The 16,050-nt window shown below is 45.5% G+C and overlaps 2 protein-coding genes across 3 annotated transcripts in view; one reads left to right on the plus strand and one right to left on the minus strand.

Moving 5' to 3' along the window:
- Nucleotides 1–11,046: 11,046 nt before the first annotated feature.
- Nucleotides 11,047–13,608, minus strand: LOC112072907 (zinc finger CCCH domain-containing protein 3). Its single transcript, XM_024140286.2, has 3 exons — nucleotides 13,466–13,608; nucleotides 11,584–13,168; nucleotides 11,047–11,326 (listed from the first exon to the last, which is right to left on the minus strand). Exons 1-3 carry the CDS (start codon nucleotides 13,536–13,538, stop codon nucleotides 11,071–11,073), a joined length of 1,914 nt encoding a protein of 637 aa, XP_023996054.1. The 5' UTR covers nucleotides 13,539–13,608; the 3' UTR covers nucleotides 11,047–11,070.
- A 197-nt stretch (nucleotides 13,609–13,805) lies between these two features.
- Nucleotides 13,806–16,050, plus strand: part of cyldl (cylindromatosis (turban tumor syndrome), like) — an 11,947-nt gene continuing 9,702 nt past the window's right edge. For both annotated transcript variants that reach the window (XM_024140284.2, XM_024140285.2), the window contains exon 1: nucleotides 13,806–13,895. The gene's annotated coding sequence lies outside the window, so the exon portion shown is untranslated. The remainder of the gene's footprint in view (nucleotides 13,896–16,050) is intronic.

A 16,050-nucleotide genomic window follows, 5' to 3' on the forward strand; every position in this document is an offset into this window, starting at 1 on the left:
ATAGAGAGATGACTCATTTACTCACTCACTCACATACATATAGTACTCGGTTTACTCACTATCACATACTTTACATATAGTACTCGTTTACTCACTCACTCACATATACATACATACTCAGTTCCTTACTCGTTTACTCACTACACTTACACTCTACTTACTGATACATCATAGTACTCGATTTACTCACTCACTCACTTACATGCATATAGTACTCGTTTACTCATCTCACTACACATTATAGTGAGTACTATATGTATGTGAGTGAGTAAACGAGTACTATATGTATGTGAGTGAGTGAGTAAACGAGTACTATATGTATGTGAGTGAGTGAGTAAACGAGTACTATATGTATGTAAGTGAGTGAGTGAGTAAACGAGTACTATATGTAAGTAAGTGAGTGAGTGAGTGAGTAAACGAGTACTATATGTATGTAAGTGAGTGAGTGAGTAGAGTACTATATGTAAGTAAGTGAGTGAGTGAGTAAACGAGTACTATATGTATGTAAGTGAGTGAGTATGTCAGTATGGGCAGAAAGCTGTATGGTGGTGCGGTAACCCCATACAGACAGATTCATGTCCTGTTTAACTCGGAGGATAAACTAGCGTAAAGCCTGTCAGTCTCTCCTCCTCTGAGGTTCACCACCCTAAACCCACTGGAGGACTAGAGGGAGGATTGTCTTACAGGTGGGGGTTAGAGGCTAGAACAGAGCTGGACCTCAACTACCGAGCTCTAAAGTACCTAACCCTACTACCCCCTCACCCACTACCMCTGCCCTAACGGGAACACAAGTGTCCCTGCATGCGGCCGGGTAGGAGGGGGAGAGAGAGGGAGCGAGCAGGAGAGAGCAGGCCCCATAATTAACATGCCAGGCGATCTGAGGACTCTGTGCTCCTCTTCACACACAAATGCCAAACCCCCATGATTATTATGGTAACACTTCACTCTGTGAAGACACATGGAGGAGAGGGAGGGAGTGTTGGATTACTGGAGGGTTGAGGAGGGGGCTGGGGTGAGGGATAGATGAGTGAGGAGGTGGAAGCCAGTGTCCTGCTCTGTGATTGATTGACTGAGGGACTGGTCAAGACATTTTTAGGAGCAGCTTCCTGGAGCTTTGCGTTATACAACAGAACACATTCTGGGTACTGTACTCAAAACAGAAGACTGTAAAAGCACTACTCTGAACAGGTGGATGGAAAACAAAAATGTAAATGTTTTTTCTCAAATGCACCGTTTGTAATGTTGACATTTTATTGCAATGCAGATCAGTGGTAGAATGGTGAACCCAGTGATCAGTTGAACTGGAGTAGAATGGTGAACCCAGTGATCAGTTTGACTGGGTTAGACGTGGTGAACCGCTGATCGAGTTGAACTGGAGTAGATGGTGAACCCAGTGATCAGGTTGAACTGGGATCGTAGAATGTGTGACCAGTGTCAGTTGAACTGGAGTAGAATGGTGAACCACGTGATCAGCTTGAACTGGAGTAGAATGGTGAACCCAGTGATCAGTTGAACTGAATAGATGGTGACCCAGTGATCAGTTGACTGGAGTGATGGTGAACCCAGTGATCAGCTGAACTGGATAGATGGTGACCCGAGTGATGGTTAATGAGGATTGAATGGTGACCGTGATCGTTGAACTGAGGTAGATGGTGACCCAGTGATCAGTTGAACTGAGTGACAGAATGTGTGAACCAGTGATCAGTTGAACTGGGAATGGTTGAACCGTGTCAGTTGAACTGAAGTAGAATGGTGCCAGTGATCAGTTGAACTGGAGTAGAATGGTGAACCAGTGATCAGTTGAACTGGAGTAGAATGGTGAACCCAGTGATCAGTTGAACTGAGTAGAATGGTGAACCCAGTGATCAGTTTGAACTGAGTAGAATGGTGAACCCAGTGATCAGTTGAACTGAGTAGAATGGTGAACCAGTGATCAGTTGAACTGAAGATGCATGGTGAACCCGTGATCAGTTGAACTGGAGTAGAATGGTGAACCAGTGATCAGTTGAACTGGAGTAGAATGGTGAACCCAGTGATCAGGTTGAACTGAGTAGAATGGTGAACAGTGATCAGTTGAACTGGGTAGATGGTGAACCAGTGTCAGTTGAACCTGGAGTGAAATGGCCGTGAATCAGTTGACTGGTGTAAGATGGTGACCCATGTGATCGTTGAACACTGAGTAGATGGTGACCCAGTGATCAGTATGACTGGAGTGAATGGTGACTACCCGATGTCAGTTGAACTGAAGTGAGAATGGTGACCCAGTGATCAGTGCACTTGGCAGTAGATGGTGAACCCAGTGATCAGTTGAACTGAAGTAGAATGGTGAACCCAGTGATCAGTTGAACTGAAGTAGAATGGTGAACCCAGTGATCACTTGAACTGAAGTAGAATGGTGAACCCAGTGATCAGTTGAACTGAAGTAGAATGGTGGACCCAGTGATCAAGCTGGTTCCACCAAGCTAAACCAGTTGTGCAACAGTCTTCCATTTTTCATCAAACAAACTTAAGCAGAAACCCATACCTGAATAAATAGCCAGGTCTACTGTGTGTAGAGGCCAAAGGTTTGTATGAATCCATGTAAACACAGTAAAACTGATGGCATAGACTAAACCATAATAAAATTAATCTCAGTGACTGTCACATGACCATGACCCATGACCCTTGAGGTTTAACATGGGAACATTCCCACCCAGTTGCATTCCCTATTACCACTAACTAACACCCCTGTTGGCATGTCTTTGGACATCATTTGCAGCATGTKTGTGTGCCCGTGCGTGTCATCCTGTTAAGGTTTCTGATTTATCTAGCCAGCAGGGCACAGAACACCTTTGATTGCACTGGGGACCAAGAATACATTTACCCCGTTTTTGGCAATGAGGCCCTTTATCTCCTTCCCTAGAGTCAGATGGACTGGTGGGTACCTCTAACTTCCTTCATACTGGACACAGAGACATAAAATGGTCTCCACGAGTTCATCGGACTCTGGGGAAGGAGATACTTTGGATTTGGCCAATTTATCCCTTTAACTGGGAAGAGTTCACGCTAACGTTACGATTTCTGCCTACACCCACTCAAACCATATGGATTACACATTTCAACACGTCCCTGAACCACCGGGTCCAACACGCTCACTTATACTCAGAAAAACATATGAACGCACACAAACATGAAGCATGCACACACACACACACACACACATTGACCGCATCTCAAAGGTTTCAGAACTCCACATAGATCCTCTGAGTCGTCACAGAATATCAGACAGACAAACCCTGGTAAAAGACTGTTCTATGCAATGAAATGTTTACACAGGCCTGTGTGTGAGCATTTACACAGGCCTGTGTGTGAGCATTTACACAGGCCTGTGTGTGAGCATTTACACAGGCCTGTGTGTGAGCGTTTGTGTGTGTAGGTGAAGTATTCCTAGTATCCATCCCGGTTCAGGGTGGTTTATGTGCATCTGTCACGCATGGCCTGTCCATCAGGTCTTTAGTTATGGCCAATTGACGAGAGAGAGCTGAGAGAGGTCCTACCATCATACAGCTCAGTACAAGGGGGGGGCTGTGTCATAGCAGGCCTCCTAACTGGTTGATCACATGACAATATTGGTTCTAGTACCAATGTGGCCAGAAGAACAGTCCAATCAAATCATCTAATACAGGCGGAAAATGAAGCGGAACAAAAAGGATCAATATAACCATGATGTAGTGGATAATGACTCCAGGGACGTGGCTGGTCCTCAAAACAACAAAGCAGCATGTGTGTGATTCTGTGGATGCCTGAGGGTGTATGTGTTTTTGTGTGTGTGATTACCTCATGCAGCCATGTGAATGAGTGAGAGAGAGAGTGACACACACACAGTGTGCCCACCTGTTTGACACAGAGGGCCTGAGAAAGTGAAGAGGAATGAACAGAATGTCTGTCTGTGAGCACTGGGGTTGGGCCCAGATATGTTAGTGTGTGTGTGTGTGTGTGTGTGTGTGTGTGTTGCCTGATTAACACAGCTATGGGAGAGTGGTGGGGAATGGCATTTAGAGTGGGATATTTTACCAAGCAGCTGAGGAGAGAAATACACACAAGCGAGATTCACTCTCCTCACTCTATAGCCTCACTATTAAAATAGTGAGAGACGATTACTGGCATGCAGAAAGATTATTTTACACAAATGGGTACATGCATGGACATAGCAACACAGCAACTGTGTAGTCTGAAATCAAACAAACACATGCCCCATAGAGCTGTGTGTGTGTGTAACAGAGAAAGAGAGAATTTTCAGGAAAAAGAGAGAGGAGTGATAGAGATTCTGGTGAGAAACTAGAGAGTGTGTGAACCAGCGAATGATGCAGAGAAACAAACTAAAAGACATTAAGCCACGGCCAAATAAGGACAGGCTTTTGAGTGAGATGCATCAAATGACATCAGCGTGTGTTGTATTGGTGCCATATTTTGACTATATATGTGATGCAAGATGGAATGGTTCAATCAACTCAATATGCAAAGAGATCTTTATTATAAACTACTGTGCTGTAGAACATATCAATTAAAAAATATGAGTAGAAATCTGCTGTCCTGATTTTAATTATATATATATATATATATATATATATATATATATACCATTTAGCTGACACTTATCTAACGCAACTTCCAGTCACGTGTGCGTACAGAGGGGGTGTCGTGGGGTTGGCTTGATCTGATTAACGACATCAGAGACAGACGAAATATGAGGTGGCAATCTCTCCGGCCAGGGAACGTAGACCTCTTTATCAACATGTAGTCATGTCGGCCAAAACAACCATCTATAGTTGCAAGTGTGCATGCAACATTTGGTTCTGGGTGCAGAGATGAATCTTCCCTGCAATAACAGATCCACACAGCTTCCCTGCATTAACAGATCCACACATCTTCCCCGCATTAACAGATCCACACAGCTTCCCCGCAATAACAGATTCGCAACACATCTCCCCTGCGATACGTATCCACACATGATTCGCGCTGGTACCTGTCTGGTCCACACAAGCTCGTTGTTAAAGGACTTTAAGATTTTTATAACGTTTTGACCCTAGAGAGTGTGAGAGTGTGGTGAACTGTAGCAAAAACAGTGGTGGAAAAAGTACTCAATTGTCATACTGAATAAAAGATACTTATAGAATGATGAAGTAAGTAGTGAAAATACTACTGGTTTTTGGTTTTAAATATACTTAACTATCAAAAGTAAAATGTAATTGCAATAATATACTTAGGATACAAAATAAAAGTAAAGTATAAAAATTAAAAAATTCCTTATTTAAGCAAACCAGACGACACCATTTATTTTTTTTCCATCTACAGATAGCCAGGGGCACACTCCACACTCAGCATATCTACAGATAGCCAGGGCACACTCAACACTCAGACATCATTTACAGATAGCCAGGGCACACTCCAACACTCAGACTCATTTAACAGATGCCAGGGCACACTCCAACACTCAGACATCATTTACAGATAGCCAGGGGACACTCCAACACTCAGACATCATTTACAGATAGCCAGGGGACCTCCACACTCAGACATCTATCTACAGATAGCCAGGGGCACACTCAACACTCAGACATCATTTACAGATAGCCAGGGGCACACTCCAACACTCAGACATCATTACAGATAGCCAGGGGCACACTCCAACACTCAGACATCATTTACAGATAGCCAGGGCACACTCAACACTCAGACATCATTTACAGATAACCAGGGGCACACTCCAACACTCAGACATCATTACAGATAGCCAGGGCACACTCCAACACTCAGACATCATTTACAGATAGCCGGGCACACCAACACTCAGCATCATTTACAGATAGCCAGGGGACACTCACACTCAGACATCTCATCAGATAGCCAGGGGCACACTCCAACACTCAGACATCATTCACAGATACCAGGGGCACACTCCAACACTCAGACATCATCTACAGATAGCCGGGCACACTCCAACACTCAGACATCATTACAGATAGCCAGGCACACTCCAACACTCAGACATCATCTACAGATAGCCAGGGGCACACTCCACACTCAGACATCATTACAGATAGCCAGGGGCACACTCCAACACTCAGCATCATCTACAGATAGCCAGGGCACACTCCAACACTCAGCATCATTTACAGATAGCCAGGGGCACCTCCAACACTCAGACATCATTTACAGATAGCCAGGGACACTCCAACACTCAGACATATTTACAGATAGCCAGGGGCACACTCCAACACTCGAACATGCATCTTACAGATAGCCAGGGCACACTCCCACCTCCAGACATCATTTACAGATAGCCAGGGGCACACCCAAACTCAGCATCATTTACAGATGCCAGGGGCACACTCCAAACTCAGACATCTTACAGATAGCCAGGGGCACACTCCCAACCTCAGACATCATTTACAGATAGCCAGGGGCACACTCCAACACTCAGACATCATTTACAGATAGCCAGGGCACACTCCAACACTCGACATCATTTACAGATAGCCAGGGGCACACTCCAAACACTCAGACAATCTATTACAGATAGCCAGGGGAACACTCAACACTCAGACATCATTCAGATAGCCAGGGGCAACACTCCAACACTCCACATCATTTACAAACGAAGCCTTTGTGTTTAGTCGTCTTGCCAGGATCAGCAGTAGAGATGACCAGGGATGTTCTCTTGAGTGTGTGACTTAGACCATTTTCCTGTCCTGCTAAGCATTCAAAATGTAACTTTTATACTTTTGGGTGGTGTCAGGGAAAATGTATGGAGTAAAAAGTACAAAAATATAAATAGTAAAGTACAGATACCCCAAAAGTAAAAATACTTTTATGTTTTAAGTACTTACCCCTGAATAAAATCACCCGGGCGCACGAGCAACAGTGTGCGGCAWTTTCCTTTTCCTGCACACATGACTAAATCGCATTGAATAAAACCGTCTGCTAAATGGCATAATAATATATTTGAAATCATTGAATCACCATCTTGATAAGTCACATGAAGACCTAATAGCAGAGTCCAGGGGTAAGACTATAACATAGTATTATATAAGAATTATATGGTCACTAAGTGAAGCCTAAATACATCTGTGGTTAGATGCACACATGACACTGAACACCACAGGTAGCATGTGTGTGCATACATGTGTGAGATGACAGGTTGCAGACAGTGGGAAATGACAATGAGAGGTTAACAGGGTCTGATGACGGACCACACAGCAGTGATTTATGGACCTAATAAATGGGCTGATCGTCGGCACGGTAACGAGATCCCCACAAGGTTTTAGGGGTGGGGGGGAGGGGTACCAATAACTTGATGCTGAGAGATGGGGGGACATAGCTGCCATATCAGATCCAGTACAGGAACCCGAACCACTCCACCTCTAACGCACAAACAGGTCAACATTCTAACCCCGCCCGGGTGGGAGAAAGAAGACTGTGTGTGTGTAGCAGTGAAAGGGATCTGTCCAGCCAGGGTGATTTACACAAACAGAGCTAGAGACAAACTGACAACAGAAACTGCAATAAAACACTACCCAGCCACTGACTGAGGGGATAAGAATGTGTGTGTGTGTGTGTGTGTGTGTGTGTGTGTGTGTGTGATGGTACCAAATAAAGTCATGCCAACTCTCAACCAGTTAACCATATGTTGAGTGAGGGACAGCAACAGTACACTCACACACCCCTTCCTATATTTAGAAATACTCCTTCACACCATCACACTGGATAATCTGCCATTTGTTTAGTAAACAAACAATAGCCGGTTGCCCTCTCAGCTTTGCCCCTTGACCTTTGCAAAACCAAAGTGGACACGTTGTTTGCGGCCCACACAACCTAGGCTACACTTGTGAGGAACACGTTTTGGTTTGTTTCATTCCATTGACGAATGGTCAATTTATTCATAGTCTTTTGTTTGTAGCGCTCCTGTTAATGTTGAGTAAGTATGTGCACCCGATCATGCACGCAAATGTAGGCCTAGAAATGTGCCCATTTGTGGATCTGATAGTATTTCTGTGTCTTAACTCCCCACCACTGTGGAGATTCTCAAAGTCATTTTTTCTTCACAAAGTCTGTTTTTATATCCATTGAGAATGACAATAGGTCCTCAACGTAGCCCATTTTTTAAAATCTTTCCAGCTCTCTTCCACTCTTGCTCTGATCCGGTGGAAACTTCATAAAATAGGCCTACCTGATTACTTCTTATCCCTGGCACAAATAGCCTACAGCTGTCAGGAGCTCACTGGCAAGGGAAACTATGAGGGCCCAGAATATTCTATACAATGCTGCAAGTTTGCCAGCGCCAGCTTCAGGCCAGACCAAGTTAATAGTTGATACAATGTTTTAAGTTCCTTGCAGACAGGCCATGTGTAGCCAATGTGATTTATAGGATGTCTTTTAAATCAGGATATTTTCTACCTGCAGGCTGCAATGTTTTTATTTGTTGGCTTTATGTAGGCTATTTTTACATAGAAGCAATAGAAGTTACTTTAAGAATCATGATTAACCGCATGATAATGATTTTGAGATACGAAGGCTTTATTCTAAATGAAATGAAACTGTTCCACGAAAAGGTGCATAAGAAAATCATAACTGGCACGCAGATCGGTAGAAATGGTACGATAAATTGGCACTCCAAATGGAAAAGGTTGACAACCCCTGGTGCAGCCTATTACCTACCGGTAACTTCAGGAGCTTCATGGCAGAATCTATGACCAGCAGCAGCTGGAGGAGGGATGGGAACAGGTTCTTCTTCTGATTAGACTATCTTGATCTCTAACCCCCCCCCCCAAGTCATTTGTGTGTCTTAATTATTGAATCACTGTGTGCTTAAAGCATCAGACAAGCTCAGTAGCCTACATATAGTTGATTTTATGAAAACATATAGGTTGTGTCGATATAGGGAAAACACAAGTTAACATTTTGAGCAATTGATTTGTTGAAAGAACAGAAGACGCTAGGTTGACTAAGATTTTGTTTTGTCAGGGACAGCCCTAGTGGAAACTACAAACTTTAGATGCCTTTTTAAACTTCAAATCCACTGCAATTCCTGCTGTACAGGACAATTCCTACAACAACAGGGTGATCAAATTAAGATCATACACCTGTATGTTAAAGGGGAAATCCACCACTTTTCAACCTCATATTCATCATCTCCAGCACCATACCAGTGTATTTTAGAAATGACATCTACATTCTGTAGTTTCCCTTTAAGATTCAGAGAAATAACAGAGCAAACAATGTGATTATAATAGGCTACACCTACATTACATTACACAGAGACATAGATAAACAGTCACAAAGAGACCAACAAAGACAGATGGAGAGAGGCTGAAATAGAGATGGATGGAGGGAGAGAACTAGGAGAGAGATCCGTCACATAGGGCCTGAACCCGCATGGCTCAGCACTCCTCCACTCTCCTCCTTTCTGTGTTCTGTCCGTTCCTGTCGTTTATCTGCTTTATAAGGTTATCTGGGCTCTCACACACCCCCCACAGGATTCATTACAGCCTTAACTGCTCACTTAGGTTTATGCTCTCTTTAAATTAAACTGCAGATAACCGGGCAGCCAAATAAACACCTGCACTACCGCCGAGAAAGAGAGAACTCATTGAAGAGGAAATTAAGAAAAATAACAGTGTGTGTGTGGTCATCAGTACTGTAAGACTGGTCCCCATCATTAGTAATTCAATTTGCTCTTTATTAGAGGCTCTTATCTGCAGCACAGACGGCTACTTTCTATCTCTACCTCGTTCCATCTTCTTCTATCGCAACATTCTTTCTTTCCTCTATTTATCCTTCCCTCCATCACTGAGAAACAAACAATATAAGTCCTGCTTCAGGCCAGCTACATCTCTACACTTACAGAGGACGATAAAGCACAGAACTAGGAGAAAGAATGACTGGATGGAGAGAGAGACGGGGGGGTCAGAGACAGAACGAGACAAGAGAAGAATTAGACAGCAGGAAAGCAATTGAGGACAGATAATTTGTGTGAGAGGGGGAGAGGAGGGTAAATGAAGAGAGAGAAAGGAGAGAGAAGCAGAGAGAGTGAGCTATGGAGAGAGTGCCAGACAGCCAGCCATCAGGATGAATAAAGCCTAATGTTAATAGTGATGGCTTTTTTAATGTCTGCTCGACTCCATTGACTGGGGGCGATTACACTGAGATGGGCATGAGAGGGATGAAGAGAATAGAGGGGTGGAAGGAAGGGAGGAGGGGCCGAGGGTTGTAAAAACACAGATTGCGTTCCATCAGGTTAGGTCTATATTCTCTAGTTCGTTAAAACAATCCAATTTGCAAAAGGATAATTATGCATTAGCTGCTTTTTATCTAGTGGGCTGGCTAGGGGGAGAGGAGAGTGGTGGTGGTGCCAGGACTTGATAGCAGCAGCCTCTTCCCCACCTTCACCCACTGCAAATTACCCACTATCACTGCTCAATTGGGTAATCAATTACCACCCCTCCCTACCCCCTATACACACACAGATCACAGCAGCGCTCCATAGGCCTCTCATAGAGAGGAATGCTGACCCCTATTGGAGAGAGGGGACAGTTGAATAAAATTGGCCCAATCAAAGCACTGGCAACAGTGCAAATGTCCAACAGTGTCCTAAAATGAGTTACTAAACCATAGAGCTATTAGATAGACTGGATCCACAGTACTGTCCATGTAATGTCATTCTCCACAGAGGATATATTCATTAAGTGAATTCGTCACGGCTAACAGAGACAACACCACTCACAACTAGCTGAATTAATTAGCTAGACCTCCTGAGTAGAAGGAAAATTATAGTAAACCATCTATTTATCTAATAGGACCTCTCTATATGATTTACTCTCACTGACAGTTGACAGTGGAAATCTGACGGTGTGTTAAGTTTAAAATGGATAGAAATTCCACAATTCCTCCATATATTTCAGAGGTACAGTTGACGTAACAAGGGTCAGAGTTGTTTTTCTGGTCAATTTACTTCTTGGCCTAATAGGATGGATCATGTTTACCCCCGTATTCCCTAGTGTTTGCCAGGATGTAATCGTAATTAGTAAGATCTTATTTATTTTTCCCGGTTAAATAAAATGTCAAATAAAGTGCTGTCCTTCTACCTGTCCTGGAGGGGCTGGGGGAGAGACGTCGTAGCTTGTGTCTGCCGAACGAGACCAGTTCACGGGACAGGGTCCTCTTCACACCTCCCGGGCTCCAGACCGGGGTGTGTGTCCGAACCGGGCTGTGTGTCCGTCGGCGGAGAGAGTAGCGGCTGTTCAGGGTCATGTCTGCTGGGCTGGACCTCCGCTCTGATCCAGACTCACTGCAACACACAGGACAGAGTATGTGTCAGAGACAGGTAGGGAGGTGTGTGTGTGTGTGTGAGAGAGCGAGGAGTGTCAAAACTTTTTTTTAAGATAGATTTGCTGCCACCCTCTGGCCAAAGGCAATATTACATGTTCACAGATAGAAAATCAGGATAAAAAGAGACATATTCCAACATGCATTACTAGACGTAAGAGAATAGGTATGATACAAGTAAAGACATCTCTGGCTTTCCTTAGTCCTCCTCTTTCTCACCTGCTAGCCGACCTCCTGATAATCTTCATCCTGCTCCTGAGTTTGAACCCTCCAGGGGAGGAGGGGGGCACTATTATGCGTTGAGTTATAGATAGAGGGACACTGGACACCCCCTTGGCCCCGTTCTCTTTCTCCGAGGTCCAACGAAACACAGACCCACGTCGGGCCCCTATCCCTCCTCCTGTACTAGTCTGCCCCCCTCCAGACCCTGCCTTCCAGCGGTAGAGACTACTAAGGGAGGTGGAGGCACCTGCTGCCTTACGCTGCTTGGCTAAAAGACTTGGGGATTTGGGTTTCTTGGCTTCCCCCTCTCCCTTCTCTGGAGCTCTCTGGGGCAGAGCCAGGGCTTTGGGTGAGAGGGGCTTCCGGGACAGCCTGGCCTGGCCACTTGCAGAAGACGACACCCAGGTGTACTTGGTGGTCTTCGGGACTGCGATGGATAAACTGAGCTTACGGGGAACCTTCTTGATGGGGGCAGAGGCTCTTCTACTGGGGAGCCCAGGTTGGCAGACTGGGATGGGGGAAGAGGTGATGAGTTTGTCTGGGGGCTGGGCCTCTGTTCTGGCCTGGCTGGGCCCAGCTCCTCCTGGCTGATGGCTGTTCACCCAAGTGAACTTGGAGTGTCTCTGCGGAGAGGAGGTTGTCTGGGGCTGGGCTGGTGTGCAATTGGACATGGGGCTTAGTTGGGGTCCTTGTAGAGCACTAGGGGAGGCAGAGAGAGGGGGTGGAAGAAGTAGAGGTGGGTTTGTATCGCTAAGGATGAGGTTGCCGGTGGTTGCCTTGACAGTGTGTTTACCTCCTGTGCTGGTTCTCTCAGAGTGACGAGGTCTGATATACAGCTGAGCAGTGCTCTGGACCATGGTGGTAGTAACAGTAGATTTGTCTGAGACAGGGACACTTGTCAATTCTGTATTATTTTCTCCAAGGGCAGTGGCTTTCACAGGCAGTCCCATGTCCTTCCCTTCAGTGGTAGGCTGAAACTCATGTTTAGTCTCTCTCTGCTGGTCATCTGGAGGTCCAGGCCCTGTTAGCCCAGAGAGTCCTAGCCAAGCGTCACCCCCAGGTCCTGTTCTCCCTCTGCCTGATTCAGTCTCTGACTCTATAGCTGTGGATCCACTGCCTGTCCCAGTCACAGTTCTTCTCACTCCCCCTGTGAGTGCACACTGCTGGCCCCTTGGCCCTGGTCCTTTTAGATCCCCAGACATAGCACATTTTGTTCCATCCTTATCTCCTCTAGCCAGGTCCTTATTGCTGTGTCTGGGCTGTGAGGTGCCTCTAGCATTAAGGGACAGCAAGCCAGTAGAGGAGTTGGGTTCTGCACAAACTAATGGCTGCTCTAAAGAGTGCTTGGCAGTCTGTATAGTAGGTCTACTCTGCTGGGCTGAGCTGGTCTTGTTATTGAGGGAGTAGGTCTTCCTCCAGTGTCCCGCGGACTGAGGGGGGTAAGGCCCACCCCGGGAGGGGAATGTGGGGGTGAAAGATGAGCTGTGACCCCTGCCTCGTGGCGGTGGCCTCGCCGGGTGCCACTGCCGGCCAGAAGTAGAAGGGACATCACCATGGACACTCTTATGGTTGTTGATGAGACCTGTTAGATGACAGAACGAGGTTAAGAGGTAGCTGGCAAAAGTGGTAAATTAAAGTTTAAAGGCGTGAATCTAGCTAGCCTCTACGTTCGGTCGTCCATATGTAGAGGCAAGAATATAGTTAGTAACCTACGCGCCTGCTAGCGATAGCCAGCTAGCTAGGCATAAACATATACCGTATTGGTTCGCAAAGCCAACACAGCATTCATAACAACTCTCAAATTGAATAGTTCAGTATCAGCTAGTTATTAAATATAATACACCAGTAATGTTCACTGTACTGTAAACCACCAACTTACTTTGCAACAGATCGATTTGCCTTTTCAGCGCGTCTCTCTCCATGTTTACGTCCGAAGCGCACATCGTCATCATGCAGCGCCACGGATATGTGTATTGCCGCGTTCAAAAAAACTGTGAACTGGTGCCGAGTTCAAACAGCTGGGAACTCGGAAAAAACTATCTCCGATTGGGGAAATTCAATTTGAACGGTCATCAAACTTGGAATTCCAACTCGGGTACTAGGGCCTGTTTTTAGAGCTCCGACTTTCGGGCCCGAAAATCACTGACGTGATGATTTTTGTCTCGTATTTTCCCGAGTTCCCAGTTGTTTTGAACGGGGCATATGACGACACAACAGTGAAACGAAAGAGGAAGTGAAGTGACTCGCTAGCTAGATACCGATCGAATCTTGCCTACTCTCGTAAGAAGATTTACATTACAACTTACAAGGTAAACAATATTGACTAAAATGGTATCTATAGTTACAGCATATGACTGAACATACAGCTTGTAGTAATTGGACTGATAGTTATTGCTCAATGCAACGGAGGAAATAAATAGCTGCGATCGAAGTTGGTTTGCACTTTGCTCAGTAGTCGCAGTTGGCTTTCACTTTCTACGTATGGTCTAATGTTGGTGTTATATTGGACTTTCTGTGGTGTGAGTAAGTTTACGTATGTGTTTATATATGTATGTGTATATATGTACAGTGCATTCGGAAAGTATTCAGACCCCTTCCCTTTTTCCACATTGTTACATTACAGCCTTATTCTAAATGTATTATCCCCCCCCTCAATCTACACACAATACCCCATAATGACGAAGCAAAAACAGTTTTTTAGAATTTTTTGGCAAACGCATATAAAAAAATCAACAACAGAAATATCACATTTACATAAGTGTTCAGAACCTTTACTCTGTACTTTGTTGAAGCACCTTTGGCAGTGATTACAGTCTCGAGTCTTCTTGGGTGTGACGCTACAAGCTTGGCACACCTGTATTTGGGGAGTTTCTCCCATTCTTCTCTGCATGTCCTCTCAAGCTCTGTCAGGTTGGATGGGGAGCGTCGCTGAACAGCTATTTTCAGGTCTCTCCAGAAATGTTTGATCGGGTTAAAGTCAGCGCTCTGGCTGGGCCACTCAAGGACATTCAGAGACTTGTCCCAAAGCCACTCCTGTGTTGTCTTGGCTGTGTGCTTAGGGTCGTTGTCCTGTTGGAAGGTGAACCTTCGCCCTAGTCTGAGCGCTCTGGAGCAGGTTTTCAGGAAGAATCTCTCTGTACTTTGCTCTGTTAATCTTTCCTTTGATGCTGACTAGTCTCCCAGTCCCTGCCACTGAAAAACATCTCCACAGCACAATGGCAAATTCCAAGCAGGCTGTCATGTACCTTTTACTGAGGAGTGGCTTCAGTCTTGCCACTCTACCATAAAGACCTGATTGGTGGAGGGCTGCAGAGATGGTTGTCCTGGAAGGTTTTAGCTTGTGTCTGCCGAACCTGCCGACAAGACCAGTTCACGGGACAGGGTCCTCTTCACACCTCCCGGGCTCCAGACCGGGGTGTGGTGTCCGTCGCGGAGAGGGTAGCGGCTGTTCAGGGTCATGTCTGCTGGGCTGGACCTCCGCTCTGATCCAGACTCACTGCAACACACAGGACAGAGTATGTGTCAGAGACAGGTAGGGAGGTGTGTGTGTGTGTGTGAGAGAGCGAGGAGTGTCACACTTTTTTTAAGATAGATTTGCTGCCACCCTCGTGGCCAAAGGCAATATTACATGTTCACAGATAGAAAATCAGGAATAAAAGAGACATATCCAACATGCATTACTAGACGTAAGAGAATAGGTATGATACAAGTAAAGACATCTCTGGCTTCCCTTAGTCCTCCTCTTTCTCACCTGCTAGCCGACCTCCTGATAATCTTCATCCTGCTCCTGATTTTTGAACCCTCCAGGGAGGAGGGGGCACTATATGCGTTGAGTTATAGATAGAGGACACTGGACACCCCTTGGCCCCGTTCTCTTTCTCCGAGGTCCAACGAAACACAGACCCAGTCGGCCCCCATCCCTCCTCCTGTACTAGTCTGCCCCCTCCAGACCCTGCCTTCCAGCGGTAGAGACTACTAAGGGAGGTGGAGGCACCTGCTGCGGTCACTTCCCTGACAAGGCCTTCTCCACCGATTGCTCAGTGTGGCCGGGCGGCCAGCTCTAGGAAGAGTCTTGGTAGTTCCAAACTTCTTCCATTTAAGATGATGGAGGCCACTGTGTTCTTTGGGACCTTCAATGCTGCAGACATCTGTGCCTCGACACAATCCTGTCTCGGAGCTCTACAGACAATTCCTTCGACTCATTGCTTGGTTTTTGCTCTGACATGCACTGTCAAATGTAGGACCTTATATATACAGGCGTGTGCCTTTCAAATCATGTCCAATCAATTGAATTTACCACAGGTGGACTCCAATCAAGTTGTAGAACACTCTCAGGATGATCAATGGAAACAGGATGTGAGGACAGCCGCTGGAGACGAGAAGCAAGTACAGGAAGTGAACATTTAATAAACAACATGAAACCGAATGGACAGCATCTGGACAGAGAAAACATAAACAACAATA

Source organism: Salvelinus sp. IW2-2015, unplaced genomic scaffold (assembly GCF_002910315.2).
Source record: "Salvelinus sp. IW2-2015 unplaced genomic scaffold, ASM291031v2 Un_scaffold2081, whole genome shotgun sequence".
Taxonomy (NCBI): Eukaryota; Metazoa; Chordata; class Actinopteri; order Salmoniformes; family Salmonidae; genus Salvelinus; species Salvelinus sp. IW2-2015.

What these genes read in the sequence shown, in the direction of transcription:
- LOC112072907 (XM_024140286.2), bottom strand. Translation starts at nt 13,538, where the DNA reads ATGATGACGATGTGCGCTTCGGACGTAAACATGGAGAGAGACGCGCTG. An exon ending in GCAAATCGATCTGTTGCAAA is followed by an intron (nt 13,169 to 13,465) that starts GTAAGTTGGTGG and finishes GTCATCTAACAG; the next exon opens with GTCTCATCAACAACCATAAG. An exon ending in ATCAGGAGGTCGGCTAGCAG is followed by an intron (nt 11,327 to 11,583) that starts GTGAGAAAGAGG and finishes TGTGTGTTGCAG; the next exon opens with TGAGTCTGGATCAGAGCGGA.